The sequence below is a fragment of the Cervus elaphus genome, chromosome 21 (genome assembly GCF_910594005.1).
Source record: "Cervus elaphus chromosome 21, mCerEla1.1, whole genome shotgun sequence".
NCBI classification, from domain to species: Eukaryota; Metazoa; Chordata; class Mammalia; order Artiodactyla; family Cervidae; genus Cervus; species Cervus elaphus.
The window spans coordinates 41187041-41201705 of NC_057835.1; the positions used below are offsets into that span (position 1 = coordinate 41187041).

General features: G+C 39.1%; 1 protein-coding gene across 1 annotated transcript in view; it reads left to right on the forward strand.

Annotated features, from left to right (window-relative positions):
- The first annotated feature begins 1965 nt into the window (after nt 1-1965).
- PI15 (peptidase inhibitor 15) overlaps nt 1966-14665 on the forward strand; it is a 35414-nt gene continuing 22714 nt past the window's right edge. The window contains exons 1-2 of the mRNA XM_043879993.1: nt 1966-2142; nt 2691-3003. Coding sequence (XP_043735928.1) covers nt 2731-3003 — 273 coding nt within the window. The 5' untranslated portion in view covers nt 1966-2142; nt 2691-2730. The remainder of the gene's footprint in view (nt 2143-2690; nt 3004-14665) is intronic.

Here is a 14665-nt window from a genome sequence, read left to right on the forward strand (position 1 = left end):
CCCAGGGGTCTTCTCCACTGAGGAACTGAACCCATGACTCCTGTATCTCCCGCACTGCCGGCGGATTGGTTATCACTGAGCCATCGGGGGACTTAGGCACTGTAAGTCCTTTATCCTCCTCTTTGCCAGATAGCTATAAGAGATATGTTGAAAAGGATAGGCTAATCAGTGGTGGTACTAATTTCTCAAAAGTTCTTGGAAATCTTTGAGTTGGATGGCCCACAGAGAATATGTTGCTCAACCTCCTATTTGATTTAGGAATCCTTAACACGGCATCTTTGAGATTCAGTCAAGGTGCCACGAGTATTTTCTGTAGGGGTGAGATCCTAGCTGGACAGCTCCACTTGTTAAACTTGCAGCTGGGAGCAGTCATGAGCATTTCCTGAAGCTGCTCTGATGCATCATACTATTCCCGCTCTCACCTTCTGTGCTCGTTTTAGATGTTCTTGTCTTTTCAATTTTGCCATATTAATTCTTATTTACTGCTTTTAGTACTGCACCTTAAAGTCTTCTCAAATTACTCAAATTTAGTTAGGATCTTAATACCAAAATAGAGCAAAACCTGAACTTTGACTCATGCTATTAACATCAAAGACTGTGTCTCACCACTGAATTCTGAACTTCAGAAGCACTTCCAGTTTCTAACACTGTACTGCTCTCATAAGGAATTTGCTGAAGTTCATCTCACCGTTGGATGCACACCTTTTCTCTCCCATTTTTAGATGCACCCATGAAGAGTTAAACTATGTGCATCAGGCCACATATACTGTTAGAGACCCAACTGGGAGTACAGCCCAGGAAACTTGGCTCACAGTCTTATGTGCTTCTTACCACATGACCATCATTTCTGACAAATATAAATTCACGTAGTACTCCTCCTGCTGAAACATGCAGGAGACAACACACGTTGGCAAAGTAGACTGGTCAGTGTATGTTAAGCAAATTTCTTGACTGAATAATGTGTGGTTTACAAGATTCCTGTTGCCATGGACAGAATGGTCCACATTTTGTTAATGTTATCATGACACGGGGTATTTGTGAGGGTCTTTTTAAAACAAATTGCCTTAATAGTCACATTCTTGGCCCTTGTCTTGCCAGACAGATTTTGCTCCAATGGCATCTTTCTAAGAAGGCACTACTGACTGTTGGCAGCAGCTACTGCTGCTTTTAAATTCTTCATGGCCTCTAAGCTGTGCCCTCCAATATGTTTCCTGAGAAGCTAAGCTACTCTTAGCTTAAAATTTCAACTATATGCTTCTAAACCTGAAACAGATGTTATCTTGGCTGCTGTCATTTGTCATGAGCGTCTCTTTCTGTATTATATACAAGATAGATAAAAGGCAGGTAATTTGTTGCCTCACTCTGTAGAGAAAGGAAAAAAGGGAGAGAGAGTGAAACAAGAGAAAGAGATAGAGAGAGACTAAATATATAAATTAGAGGAATAAAGCCACATGGAGACAGAAAAGTACAACCACTTGAACATCTATTATCCTAATATCATATGCTATAGTTTGGCTACTACCGATTTGCCTGGCATCTCTTTTGAATCATATTTGTGGCCACCCAGATTAACTCTGTGAGCTGTTCTTTTGATTTAATATCAGCTTGCTCTTTTCAGCTCCCATGTCATTTACTGTTTCTAAAAGAAATGTACTGCTTGTTACTCAACCTTCTGTGTTTTCAAGAACTCACAGTCCCCTTTTTTTTCTCCTTTTTGTATGGGAACCAGGAACTAGAAAGCATTAAATGAGGAAAATTAACCACTCAGAAAAGGTGGAAGCCCAGAGAAAAAAAGGCTTGTCTTTTATGGTTTGTACTTGGTAAGCTGTGGGTGTGACTCAATTTCCTCACCACCCACATAAAAAGGTTGCCACCCAATCACTGTTTTTTCTATCCAAAACCCCTCCCCTTTGATTTTGGCTAGGAGAGACCCTAAGAAAGACTGCCCTTTCTGGACCGCTGCAGACTGTGACATATAAAAGCTGTTAGCTGCTCCTGTAGCCAGCAGCACTCAAACCTTGTAGAGTTTTGCTCTGAGATTTGTAATAAGACACACTCCTCTCACAAGAGTTCATGCTACAACCTAGCAAAGAACTTTACATTTTTGGAAGAATACTATATTCATTTTGGCTTTGTGCAGAGGTAAGCTATTTAGCTCAACAAGTTTATTTTGCATGCATTGCTTTTAAAGTAGCTCACATTTTTACTTTTTTAGAAGTGAGATTGGGTTATTATAACTTTTTTTTGTATCTATTCTATTACTTGGTGTCCATATATGTTTGGGGGACATTATCAGCACATTCTCTGTTATTACCTGTGATGCAGTTTTCCTTTCACTCTCAAGATGAGTTTCAATTCCTTAAGTTTTCCCTCTGAAAATAAATATGCAGTAATGCATTCTGTGACTCAGGCATTTGGGGTAAATGGCTCACATTCAGTTTAGGGTGAGTAGTCATGCTGTTTATTTTTCTCTAGCTATAGGAAGTTCCTCTTAGGGGTTTGCCTCATAACACCAAGTAAAATGTATAGAGACCACTACAGTTTGTCTCCTAGGCTTGATTTCAACATTTGTTTGGATTTTTTGAAGACAGTCAAATCAAGCACTGATTTTGTAAATTCATACCCTCTGGCCCTATTGTTGTTTTGTTTTTTCCCTTTCATAGACCCTAACTCTACTTTTCTGCTTTAAGGCAAAGTAAACTGGTGGCCTCTTCCTCTCCACCTCTCAAAATGATAGCAATCTCTGCAGTCAGCAGTGCACTCCTGTTCTCCCTTCTCTGTGAAGCCAGTGCCGTCGTCTTACTCAATTCCACTGACTCATCCCCGCCAACCAATAATTTCACTGATATTGAAGCAGCCCTGGAAGCACAACTAGACTCTGCGGATATCCCCAAAACCAGGCGGAAGCGCTACATTTCGCAGAATGACATGATCGCCATTCTTGATTATCATAACCAAGTTCGGGGCAAAGTGTTCCCACCAGCAGCAAACATGGAATATATGGTAAGAGAAATGTGTTTTCTTTGAATTCTGAGGGAGGACGCTTTATTTTAAAGTGTACGTTGAGAGGCTTTAAAGAGTTTGTGTGTTAAAGGATATGAAGCTTTTTGCACCTTTTATCTTAGGGAAGGTTCTGAAGTGCCTGGTAAATTAAAGACTTTTCTATCATAGAATTAAAAGGGAGGGAAAGTATCTAATATTTTTGTGTGAGTTCCATAACCCTTGATGAAACAGGTCTTATATGAGAAAGAGATAAAGAGTGGGGTATGATGACTGATCACATTTGAAAGTTCCTCCTACAAAAAAAAAAAAAAGTCACAGGGAACTTTTTCTGTGCTTTGTTTGTCTAATAGTCATATTTACCAACTAAAATATTTCTTGAAAATAATTTTTTTTTTTAAATTATAGGTTTTGTGTACATGATTTATTCTCTGGGTAGGTGTCTCTTCCCTTTCTTGGACAAAGCTGCTTCTGACACTAATCTATTTGTATTCTCAGAGAACATGCTGACTTTTTCCTCCATGTGATTTAATGCTTTGTCGTTCAGATAACAGTGAAGCCAGCACATTTGTGCACTGTTCCAACTTGCCTTGAACACATTCTTTGCTCTCTCTTAAAAAAACAAAACAAAACAAAAAACAGGCTGTGTTTAAATTGTTTTACTTAGAAAGTTTTTTTTTAAGTTGATATTAAAAGAGTAGATGTCTTTTTAAAGTTTCTTAATATTTGGTTTTGAATTTATACAAGGTTATGGTTAAACTTCCAGCACCTCCCAAGAGCACAGCTTGGAGCCTGTTTAAGGCAATGAAGACCACCAACATGGTATTTCTAAGCTGGGGTGGGGGAGGTGGTATCACTAACAACTTTTTATAAGTGCTGACCTAAATTTAGAGATTTCTGTCAGTTTTTAAATTTCTTTCTTTTATTTAATTAAGCTTTTTAATTGTAGATATCACTGTCACAAGAAAAATAAAGACTTGCCAAATGTAAGAGAGTCATGGTTCACAGAAGTACGATTTCAGACTCAAAGGCATTTTTCTAGGATTTCTTAATGAAAGTGGAAAAGAAGATATCATTCCTTGTGTGTGAGGGGCAATATAGTCTCACAATTAAGACTGTGGAGCCTGGAATCTAAATGCTTGGGTTCAAACCTCAGTCCTGGAATTATAAGTTGAATGAGTTCATTACCTAATTCTGTTTTATTTTCATCATCTCTAACGTGAGGATAAAAGTATTATCTGCTGCAAGGGGTTATTATGGGGAATGAATAGCTGAGGGGTAGAACAATTAGACTAGATCCTACAGAAAAATAATGTTCAAGAAACATTAGTTTTTATGGGTGCCTGAGAACTTACTGAGAAAAGTGCCCAGTGAAAACCTGTTCAAGATCTAAAAATAGGAGCAGTTACTCACATTGAACAGGTGTTTCTAGAAGTGACGTCCAGATATAGAAAGGAGAGGAATAAACGTGTTTTCAAGAATCATACATTTTATGATACATAAGATTCTGTGCAAGCTCAAAAAGGTACGCTCTTCAGACTGCAGGTTTAGGGAGTACTACTTGATGGTGATTACATCACTGTGCAGACTAAGGTGAGGATCAAGACAAGTGAACTGGCTTTGGAGAGAAACTCATCTTGGTTGAAATCCTAACTGTGCTGCCTGTTTTGTGGCCTTGTGCAAGTTGCTTAATATACATAAGACTGAACTTCCTTCTCTGTAAAATGGGAACAACAATTTATACAATAGCCAATCAATATGTAGTGTAATTTATTATTTCAATAATATGGAGGGAAGAGAGATGATCATGAATAATATCACAACACAGCGGAAATGCATTTTAAAAAGCCATATTTTTCCAGTTATGTTTTTCCCCACTGATGACAAATTGATTCCACATGCAATTATTAAATTGCTTCTATAAGCCAAAGATTTGGTTAATTGTTTCCATAGATGATCTCATTTGATAGCTCACAGTCTCCCTATGAGGTTAAGATTATGATCCTTATTTTACAAATGAGATCACTTAGGCCCAGAGAAGTTAATGACTAGGCAAAGGTGGTTTGGATAATGAATAGTATCACCGGAATTATAATTTAGGTCTGTGCAATTTCAAAGCCTATGCTTGTATTGGGGGGCATCTTTCCATTTGTTAGATTGAGCAAATACTACATTGGGGGAACTGCTGGAGATGCTAGGATATCTGTTTCCTCCTTAATGATGCCAGCTGAAATCATATAGTTTTCATATTCTGTTTGACATCCCTTTCTTATTATTTGCTTTTGAACTATGGGAGCCACTATATATGATTTATTTTGTAAGAACCAGATACAATGCTAGTTGTATGGTAAATGCTTTATAAATCTTCCTCCACTTAGTAAGGGCGCCCCTGGTGCCTCAGATGGTAAAGAATCTGCCTGCAATGCAGGGGACCCAGGTTCGATCCCTGGACTGGGAAGATCCTCTGGAGAAGGGAATGGCAACCCACTCCAGTATTCTTACCTGAAGAATTCCATGGACAGAGGAACCTGGTGGGCTATAGTCTACCGAAGGGGTACAAAGAGTCAGACACAACTGAAAGACTAACACTTCCACTTCCTCTTCACTTAGTAAAGAATGAAAAACAGTAGTATAGTACTATACTATAAAGTAAAGTAACTGTCTCAAATTGTCATGTAAATACTCCATATAGTTCATCACACATATATTTATTCACTTACTGTTTATTGAGCATTTACTATATGTGAGACACTATTCTAAACATCCAGGATAAATTTGTGAATAAAATAGATAATCCTTGGTCCCCTGGGTGAGGATTCAGACAATAAACAAGATCAACAAATTAAATAGTATGTCAGAAAGTGATAAGTTTATGAAGAAAAATAAAGCAGGTTGAAGTTTGCATATTTCATAGTGTAATCAGTGAAGGGCTCCCTTAGAATGTCCTGGAGTAAGGGGAGGGAGGGAGACACATGGATAGATGAGGGAAGACTCTTCCAGACAGAGGGAAGAACCTGAGGAAAGCCCCTAAGGTTGGGGGGAGGGGAGCAGATTAGTTCAGTTAGAAAACATGGTCAGTTCAGTGAACTCCTAAATCTCTGTGGGGCTTCCCAGCTGGCTCAGTGTTAAAGAATCCACTGCCAACACAGGAGACATGGGCTTGATCCTTGGGTTGGGAAGATCCCCTGGAGAAGGAAATGGCAGCCCACTTAGTATTCTTGCCTGGAAAATCCCATGAGCAGAGGAGCCTGGTGGGCTACAGTCCATGGAGTCTCAAAAGAATCAGACATGACTTAGCAACTAAATGACAACAAAAGTCTCTAGGAGTAAATTGACCCAGCTGAAATAATTCATGGGATCCCTCATGCAGACTCAGAGAAACTTTGAGGGAAGTACAACTTTGAGGTCAGAGCAGCAATGTAAGTGACTTTAACCCCCAGGTCAGGTGAAAAATACAAATCTCAGTTGAACACAGCTACTTTTAATTCATTTAACATTGCTTTGGATTGTGAACAATTTGAAAGTAAGTTCCATTCCTAACCTCAAATATAGGCCTCAGAAACTGAGGATACTTATCTCACTGTTGCTCCCAGCTCTGTGTTCAAACTGTCCCCCTCAGTGGGTGATAGCAGTGTGAGAACCTCACAGAGGATGTTCTGCAGCTCAAGGCTCTTTTCTAATTGCACCAGCCTGACCTGAAATCACCTTCTTTCACAACTTTTCTAAGACTTTTCCCATGCTATTTCCTCACCTTCTACTGTCTTCTCCTTAACTTGTGTGTGCGTGCTCAGCCGTGTCCTTCTCTTTGTGACCCCTACACTGTAGCTTACCAGGCTCCTCTGTCCATGGGATTTTCCAGGCAAGAATACTGGAGTGAGTTGCCATTTCCTTCTTCAGGGGATCTTCCTGACCCAGGAATCAAACCCAAATCTCCTGTGTTCTTTAAGAATGTTTTGTTCTTTATTGACACTTCCTATATTCACAGTCATATTTGATCTCTCCTTCGAGTCACTGTAACCTATTATGTCTATCATACTGCTCTCTTCAAAATTAGATCCAATTTATAGTTACTTGTATATTTCCTGCAAACTTCCTAATTTTAAGCTTTCAGAGTGGCTAAGTCTGTTTATTCACCTTTGTATATCTCTTTTCTTGGGAAATTTCTTGTGTACAGACAAAAATTAAGCATTATTTGGTGAATTTATTTGAAATCCCTATGAATTGTTATATGTTTATAACTTGGATCAATTTTGATATTATTATTTATAATTAAAGTTCACTCATCATTTATAATAATATTTTATCTTGTGCATCTAAAATACAAAAGTTTTTCAAAATTTGAAAAAAGAAATCCCCTTAAAATTAACTGATTTTATCTTCTTCAAGTACTTGATTATGTTCATATATGCTTGATTCAATTAAGTGGACACAATTTGAACATGAGACTTGTGACATTCATATTATAGTGTATAATATTTTCTTTGGGTATATTGGTCATGATTTTAGTGAAAAACACATACTTAGAAATATTTAGTTTTCCAAACACTGTATCCTGTCAAAAAATAATAGATAGAGTTTAAGATATGCAAGCCAAACTCTTGGCTTCTATTCTACAATTAGTTTCTTGACAAATTTCCAGAGCTTCTTGGACACCAGCTGTTTTTCATTCTTCATAAGGGCAACTTAAACTGTGACTCTAAACCACAAACCACACTAGTTTCTCAGAATACGAATCATCCTTAAAGGAATAACATTACAAGACTCACACATGGAGTAAAATTTGTAAGATATTTCTTGAATTTAAGTCAATTGAATGTGAAGTCCTTTTGTGAGAGGATAAGAGCCAAAGATAACAGAAATCTTTGTATTTAAAGTGTAAACAAAACAGGAAAAACAAGCAGGGAGAAAAAAAAAGAAAACCCGAAGCACACTGTAAGATGCAATATAACACAGCGTGAGACACTGCTGTGTAAGATTGATGTAATAAAACAGTACAGACAAATACCAAAATACCATGGAGAAGTCACAGAAAGAAGTAATCTATAGTTGGAAAAATCATGAAAGGACTCTTTGGAGGAAGGGTGTTTGAAATAGATGCTCAGGAAGGGGCAGGATTGACTGTTATAGTAAGTAAATCAATGCATGAACAAAATCACCAGGAGAGAAAAAGCAGAGCACATTATCCATGTTGTCAAGGATTTTGAGAACAGACTGAGGATCACTTAATATAAGAGCAATAAGAGAGGCCATGGAGGCCTTATAGCTGGATCAAAGGTGCAGAGAAGGGTGGCACCTGGCAATTGAGGGAGTCTAGATCGGCTGTGAAGATCAGCCAAGAATTAGCAACCATTGAATCAGTGGGGCCATTCTTCTAGCAAAGGTAAGGAGCAGCTGGGCTTCCCTGGTGGCTCAGTGGTAAAGAATTCACCTGCTAAGGCAGAATACACAGGTTCGATCCCTGGGTCAGGAAAACCCCCTGGAGAAGGAGATGGTAGCCCACTCCAGTATTCTTCTTGCTTGGAAAATCCCATGGACAGAAGAGCCTGGCTGACTACAGTCCATGGGGTTGCAAAAGAATCCTACATCACTTAGTGACTAAAACAACAGCAAAGGAGAAGCCAGACACTTACACCTACACGCTTTGACAGGTATGAACAGCTAATGGGAGTAGTTCATAGACTCATGTGATAGCAGTCTAAATAGATGGTAGAGAATGGTGGAAAGACAGGTAGGGGACAGCGTGAAGATAATGATGGATATGAGCTAAAAACCTTAAAACTAAAAAAGCATAAAGTAATTTCAAGAACCCAAGGTCGCTCCATTGATAATATGGCCAATTTTGTTTGTTAGGTGCCTGCAGATATTACTTGCAGAGCTAAGGGAATAAGTCTTCCTATATTTTTCTGGAGAAGAGAAAAATACTAGTTTCCAAGTCACAGCAGGTGGTAAAGTTACAGAAAGCATGACTCAAACGAGTGAATGGAGAAGAGATTAATCTGTCCTCAGAAACAGCACAATAAAGTATTGGCCTACAGTAATTTATGTCTTGAGAATAAGGAAAAACTCAAGTTTTGTTTATTTGGGCTTCATGTAGAAGAGAATGTAGATAATATAAATGACTTTTTTCCCTTTATTCAACAGTTGACTAAACATCTGCGATGTCTATCCTTATCTTTTTTTTTTTTTAATGAAATCATATACTGTACTAGATGGCACATTTCCTCTCATTTGGGAAGGATAACTCAATTTCCCTTTTATAAACATGAGTAACTTGATGTGTCTAACCATTTTTTTTTTTTTCAATGAATGCTTTTCTGACCACTAGAAAGCCTCCTGAGAATGTTGCCAGCCAACAGGAAAGTGAGAAAGACTGCTGACAGGAAGGCATTTCTCCAGCACATTTGAAACTCCACATTCCTGTTCTCCTACATGTAGAACCTTTTAAGTGTCTTGGCTTCAAATGGAGACCAGGCACATTTTATAGGAATTTTCTCCCCAGGTGCATGTTGCATAGCATTTCTAAGTTAGTACTGCTTATATATGAATGTTCAGCTCTCTACTTGTGTAGCCAGCTGAAGGCAAGGACATTTTTGTTTGTGATTGTTTTGAATACAGGCTCCAAGAAGTGCCAAATGTGAAAACGTTATCATGATGTGATTCAGAGCCTCACTGTGCTTGGTAGAAGAGCTTTGAATCACACATAGGCTACATATGTGTGGACCATATTTCCTAGTACTCAACATTGCTTTTTCTGGTGGCAAATAATATTTGACTACATGCCATGGTATAGGAAATAATTTTATTATATTTCTGCTATTTGTTGTTGTTGTTCAGTTGCTAAGTTGTGTCTGACTCTTTGCAACCCCATGCCAGTCTCCTCTGCCCTTCACTACCTCCTGGGGTTTGCTCAGGTTCATGTCCATTGAGTCGGTGATTCTATCTAACCACCTCATCCTCTGCCGCTCCCTTCTCCTTTTGCCTTTTGACTGTTTGTAGAACCTAGAGTCATTTCTGTCCCACAGAGGACACTCAGTCAGAACCTGTGGAACAACTAAATGACATCTAAGTCTTGCTGGGCAACCCATGTAAACAGCGTGTAAGTACAGCACTCCACTCTGCAGGGCAGGAGGCACTCAGTATTCAGTCCCTCATCCCACAGTATTTATTTATGTGCCTGACATGCTGAGGGATTCAATGGGGAGCAAAAAGACACATTTTTATAGGAAGTACTGTGAAAACAGACAAGCAAGTGGGCAAAGCAGTGAGCTGAGTGCTAAAGTAGAGTAAATAAAGGATACTTTGGGATCACAAGGCACATACCTAACCCAAACTTGGACTGGGCTAGAGAGGCAGGGAAGACTTCCAAGAGGAAATGATTTCAAATATTAAATATGAAAATAAATAAAAGTTGTGCAGGCAGGAGTTGGAAAAAAGGAGTGGGTGGTAGGTGAGGAAGGGTGTTCTGAGAAGGTACACATACACTGAAGGATAAAATTCAGTGTGGCTTGGATGTAGAGGATAAAAGAAAAAGTGATATTTGATGGGGCTGGGAAGGTAATCAGAAATTTGAATTTTATTCTAAGATCAAGGCAAACGGTTGAGGGTTTTAAGTTATGAAATTAATTTGCCTTTCAGAAGGGTCATTCTTGTTTTAGGTTGAGAGAGGGACTAGAGAGAGGCAGAAGTAACAGCATAGTCAAGAGACCATTATAATCACCTGGGTGAGAGAGAATTGGCCTTAGTGACGCTTAAGATCATAGGGACAAAATGAATTTGGGCCTTGAATCAGTAGAGGTGAGGGATTTATATGAAGAAGTGGCATGAGGATTTATATTGGGGGGCAGCCACGGAGGATGCCTCTGTTTTTGACTAAGACAATTAAATTTCCCTGAATTGGAGAAAACAAAATAAAGTGCAGGTTTCTGGTAGTCATTAGGTAGCTGAAGGTTTGTCATCCAGGGTGCACATCTAGAGAGGCTGAAAATAGTAGCTAGTGTGTGGGAGGGAACATTCTTTCAATACAAAGAATTTGGGATGGGAATTATGCTTTGGTAATCAGAATGGACCACTTTACATAATGGGGGTAGGGTAGTGTCATGGAGACAGCATGGATGGATGATTTTATGTCTGGGAATCTACTCAAGAAGTTTTGCAAGAAAGTTTCATGTATCTTTATTTATTTATTTATTTTATTTTTTAGAATCAGTGCTGAGACTTAAATTAACATGAATCCAAATCTGTTTCAGAGGGCTAGATAGCGCCAGGTGCCTCTAGTCTTTCTGACCTACTCAGCATAACGTTTGGGGGGAAAATTAATCAAAGGACTTCAGAAAAATAGAAGTTGACTAGTCTGGCTGGTCTGGTGTGCTGAATTTCATGTATCTAAAAACGATTTAATAGTTCGTCAACGACCATTAAATAGTTATGGACTCGAGATGTTTAATTGTCTATGAGAATTTCTAAAGAATGGTGTAGGAGGAAGTCAGGGAAGATAAAGACTAACAGTTTAAAGTGGTCAAGAGAAATGTTTGGCATAAAATACATCATGGACTGAGGTTTGGAGGGATATGATTTGAATGTTTCCAGTCCATGTTACCCATAGTGTCTAAAATCAGATAGATTTTAGCATCCAAAAGCATATTTTTTGACACAAATATGGAAGAATGCCCCCAAAGTTGTGTGTTTAGACTAGACTTTTCATGACTCTTAAAATTTCACATCACATACTCCCAACTGAAACAGTCCAGAAATGTTGCTTAAGGGCACAATCTTTTTTTTACCCTACTAAATGCATCAAATTCACATTTCATAATTTCATTAAATATGAGCGTTCTACTCAATCTGCCTCTCTGCATTCCAGGGAGAGCATGTTTTCAGCAAGCAGTAGGTAGGCGGAAAGGCATTTGAATTCTTCTGACTAAGTGGACAATAGCAAGATACAGGGTTTACGTGAGTATCATAAGATAGTTGAACAATGAAGAAGTCAGGTTTTAGATGATTATAACACTGAGTTGGTAGAAAAAAAAATTAACCACACATGAAAATATCTTCCTGGCATATAAGTATAGTATTAAATGATATCTGGTAGGTATTAACTTCCTGCAAAAGGAGGACCATTGCTAGAATCCATCAGTAAGTGGTCTTAAAATTTAAAGATAAATCATATGTTGAAGAGGGATTTAAGGAAGGGAGTTATTACATTTTAAAACTCTGAAACATTCTCTAATTTTTATCTTCCACTGTTTGATGTTATTTTCCTGGAAGCAAGGTCCTTATTATCTATACACAATTCTGTTTCTGATTAGTTAGTTGCTTCAGGGTTTATCTGTTTTCACCTTATCTGATTGCTTGCTAAACTTAAAGTCTGATGTCTCTTAAACTTTAGGCTGCCAGATATTGTGATTGAAAATGCACCTCACATTATCTTCCATTTTAGGCAGCTTTCTAGCTCACAGACCACAGCTCTTCCAGTGTCTGGTCTTCCGATAATAATATTTACCGTTCTGTACAACCTGCCCTGCTAAAACTGTGCTAAATTCTTTTTAGTCACTATCTCGCCTAACCTTCACAGCAGTCATGTGAAATGGGAACAATTTTCTTTATTTAGAGACAGGAAATTTGAAGTTTGGAGAGCATAAGTAGCTTCCCCAAGGTCACAGAGAAAGTAAATCAAAATGATGAGAGCGCAGTCCTGTCTGACAGCAAAGCCCATGCTTTAAGAGACTCTACAGTACACACTCCCCTCCATGTGTTCATCTCCTGCTCTTGAGCCCACTGGCTCGGGAATGTCTCCACATGCATTTTATCTGAGGACATCACTGAATATTAGAAAGTATTTCTTCATGTGGATTCAAATCTTGCTTCCTGTACTCTTCCTAACCTTGGCAGCCACATAGGAAAACTCTGTATTATGATAGTGTTTCAAGTCTTTGAAGGCTATGAGCATTCATGCATTAGACCTTGACCCCCAATCACCCAGCTCTTTCTAACCCTCCAGCCTTTTTGTGCTAAATACCTATACATACTACCTCTTTCACGCAGAGTATGGCCAGCATAGGGAAGATGGCATAAAGATATTTGCCTTCTGAAAATCCTGGAAAAGGTAAGAAGTTGTACCATTAAGGAAATGGAAAATCAAGTCTCCCCCACTCCCCTCCACCCCTTATGTTACACATACACACAGGAATGCTGCCAGTTAGATCATCTTGGGGTCTGCAAGCAGCTTGGCTCTGAGTAAGGAATGCCTTTTACTAGGCTGTTGTCCTTGGTTGGGTTCCAACATGTGTGTTCTCTATTTTTTCTGTAAGAGATGTATCTATTTGCATAATAAACATGTCTAAATAAATAGATGGCCTTTTTCATGACGGCCGACTTTCTTTTTGTTTACTTATCTTTAAATTAGTTTTTATTGGAGTATAGTTGCTTTACAATGTTGTGTGCCCTTCTGGCAGTGAGGTGCATGGAAGTGACATGGCCCGACCTGCACAGAGGAGCGATGACAAGTTAGTCTTCATTCATTCTACTTCTGTGGCTGCATCCTTTTACGTTAGGCTGGCAGGTGAGGTAGAACATGCTCCTGCTGAGTCATCTCATATTCTCATGAACCAAGCTGCTTGTAGATCAAATGTGCATTTTAAATACAGAGTCAACATTATTATCACGGAAAAGGATTGCCTTACTTTAAAATTTTTTTATCTGTTCTTTCTCTAAGATTTCGGATTCTCAGAATGTTATGTGTGTGTCACTTCTGATATATCATTTAATAAAGGCAGTTAGAGCTCCCTTTGATTTCTGAATAAGCCCCATGAGCCTCATCTGTTCTCTCTGTTCATATCTGTGTCACCACGGACTATGTGTTCCCTCCTCCTGGAGCGGTCATGCTCACAATGAATGATGCTGTCTTATTCAGCAAACAGGGTGGTTTCATTACCTCTCTCATTCGTAACTCTGCCTTTCATGAAGATACAGAGCAAACCACCTCACAGAGCTTAGCAGTCAGTACCAGTGACAACCAGTCATTTTCCTGATGAAAGGCTATGTTTATTTTTTATCAAATCTTGGATCAATAATGTACAAGAGCTGAGAGGAAGGAGGGCCTCCCTCATAGCCCAGTTGGTAAAGAATCCACCTGCAATGCAAGAGACCCCAGTTCGATTCCTGGGTGAGGAAGATCCGCTAGAGAAGGGATAGGCTACTCACTCCAGCATTCTTGGGCTTCCCTTGTGGCTCAGTTGGTAAAGAATCCACCTGCAATGTGGGAGACCTGGGTTCGATCCCTGGGTTGGGAAGATCCCCCAGAGAAGGGAAAGGCTATCCACTCTAGTACTGTGGCCTGGAGAATTCCATGGACTGTATAGTCCATGGGGTTTCAAAGAGAGGAAGGACACTGTTCTAAGTCCTTTTAAGTGAAAACCAACTTCTAGAAATGCCCCCTTTTTCTCAAACCTCTTCTGTGGTGTGAGTATGGGGGTGCGGGAGCAGGGTGTGGTGAGTAGGAGTGGGATAGAAAAGAGGAGGCCCAAAGTCCTCTGCAATCAGAATGACACTCCACTGAATAAGCTTTAAACTATTATTTCTAATTGGAAGAACACAGACAACTTTGTAAGCACACATTCAAGGTCTCCAACTCAGAAATGTTGATTCACTGGGTCCAGGATTGGGCTGG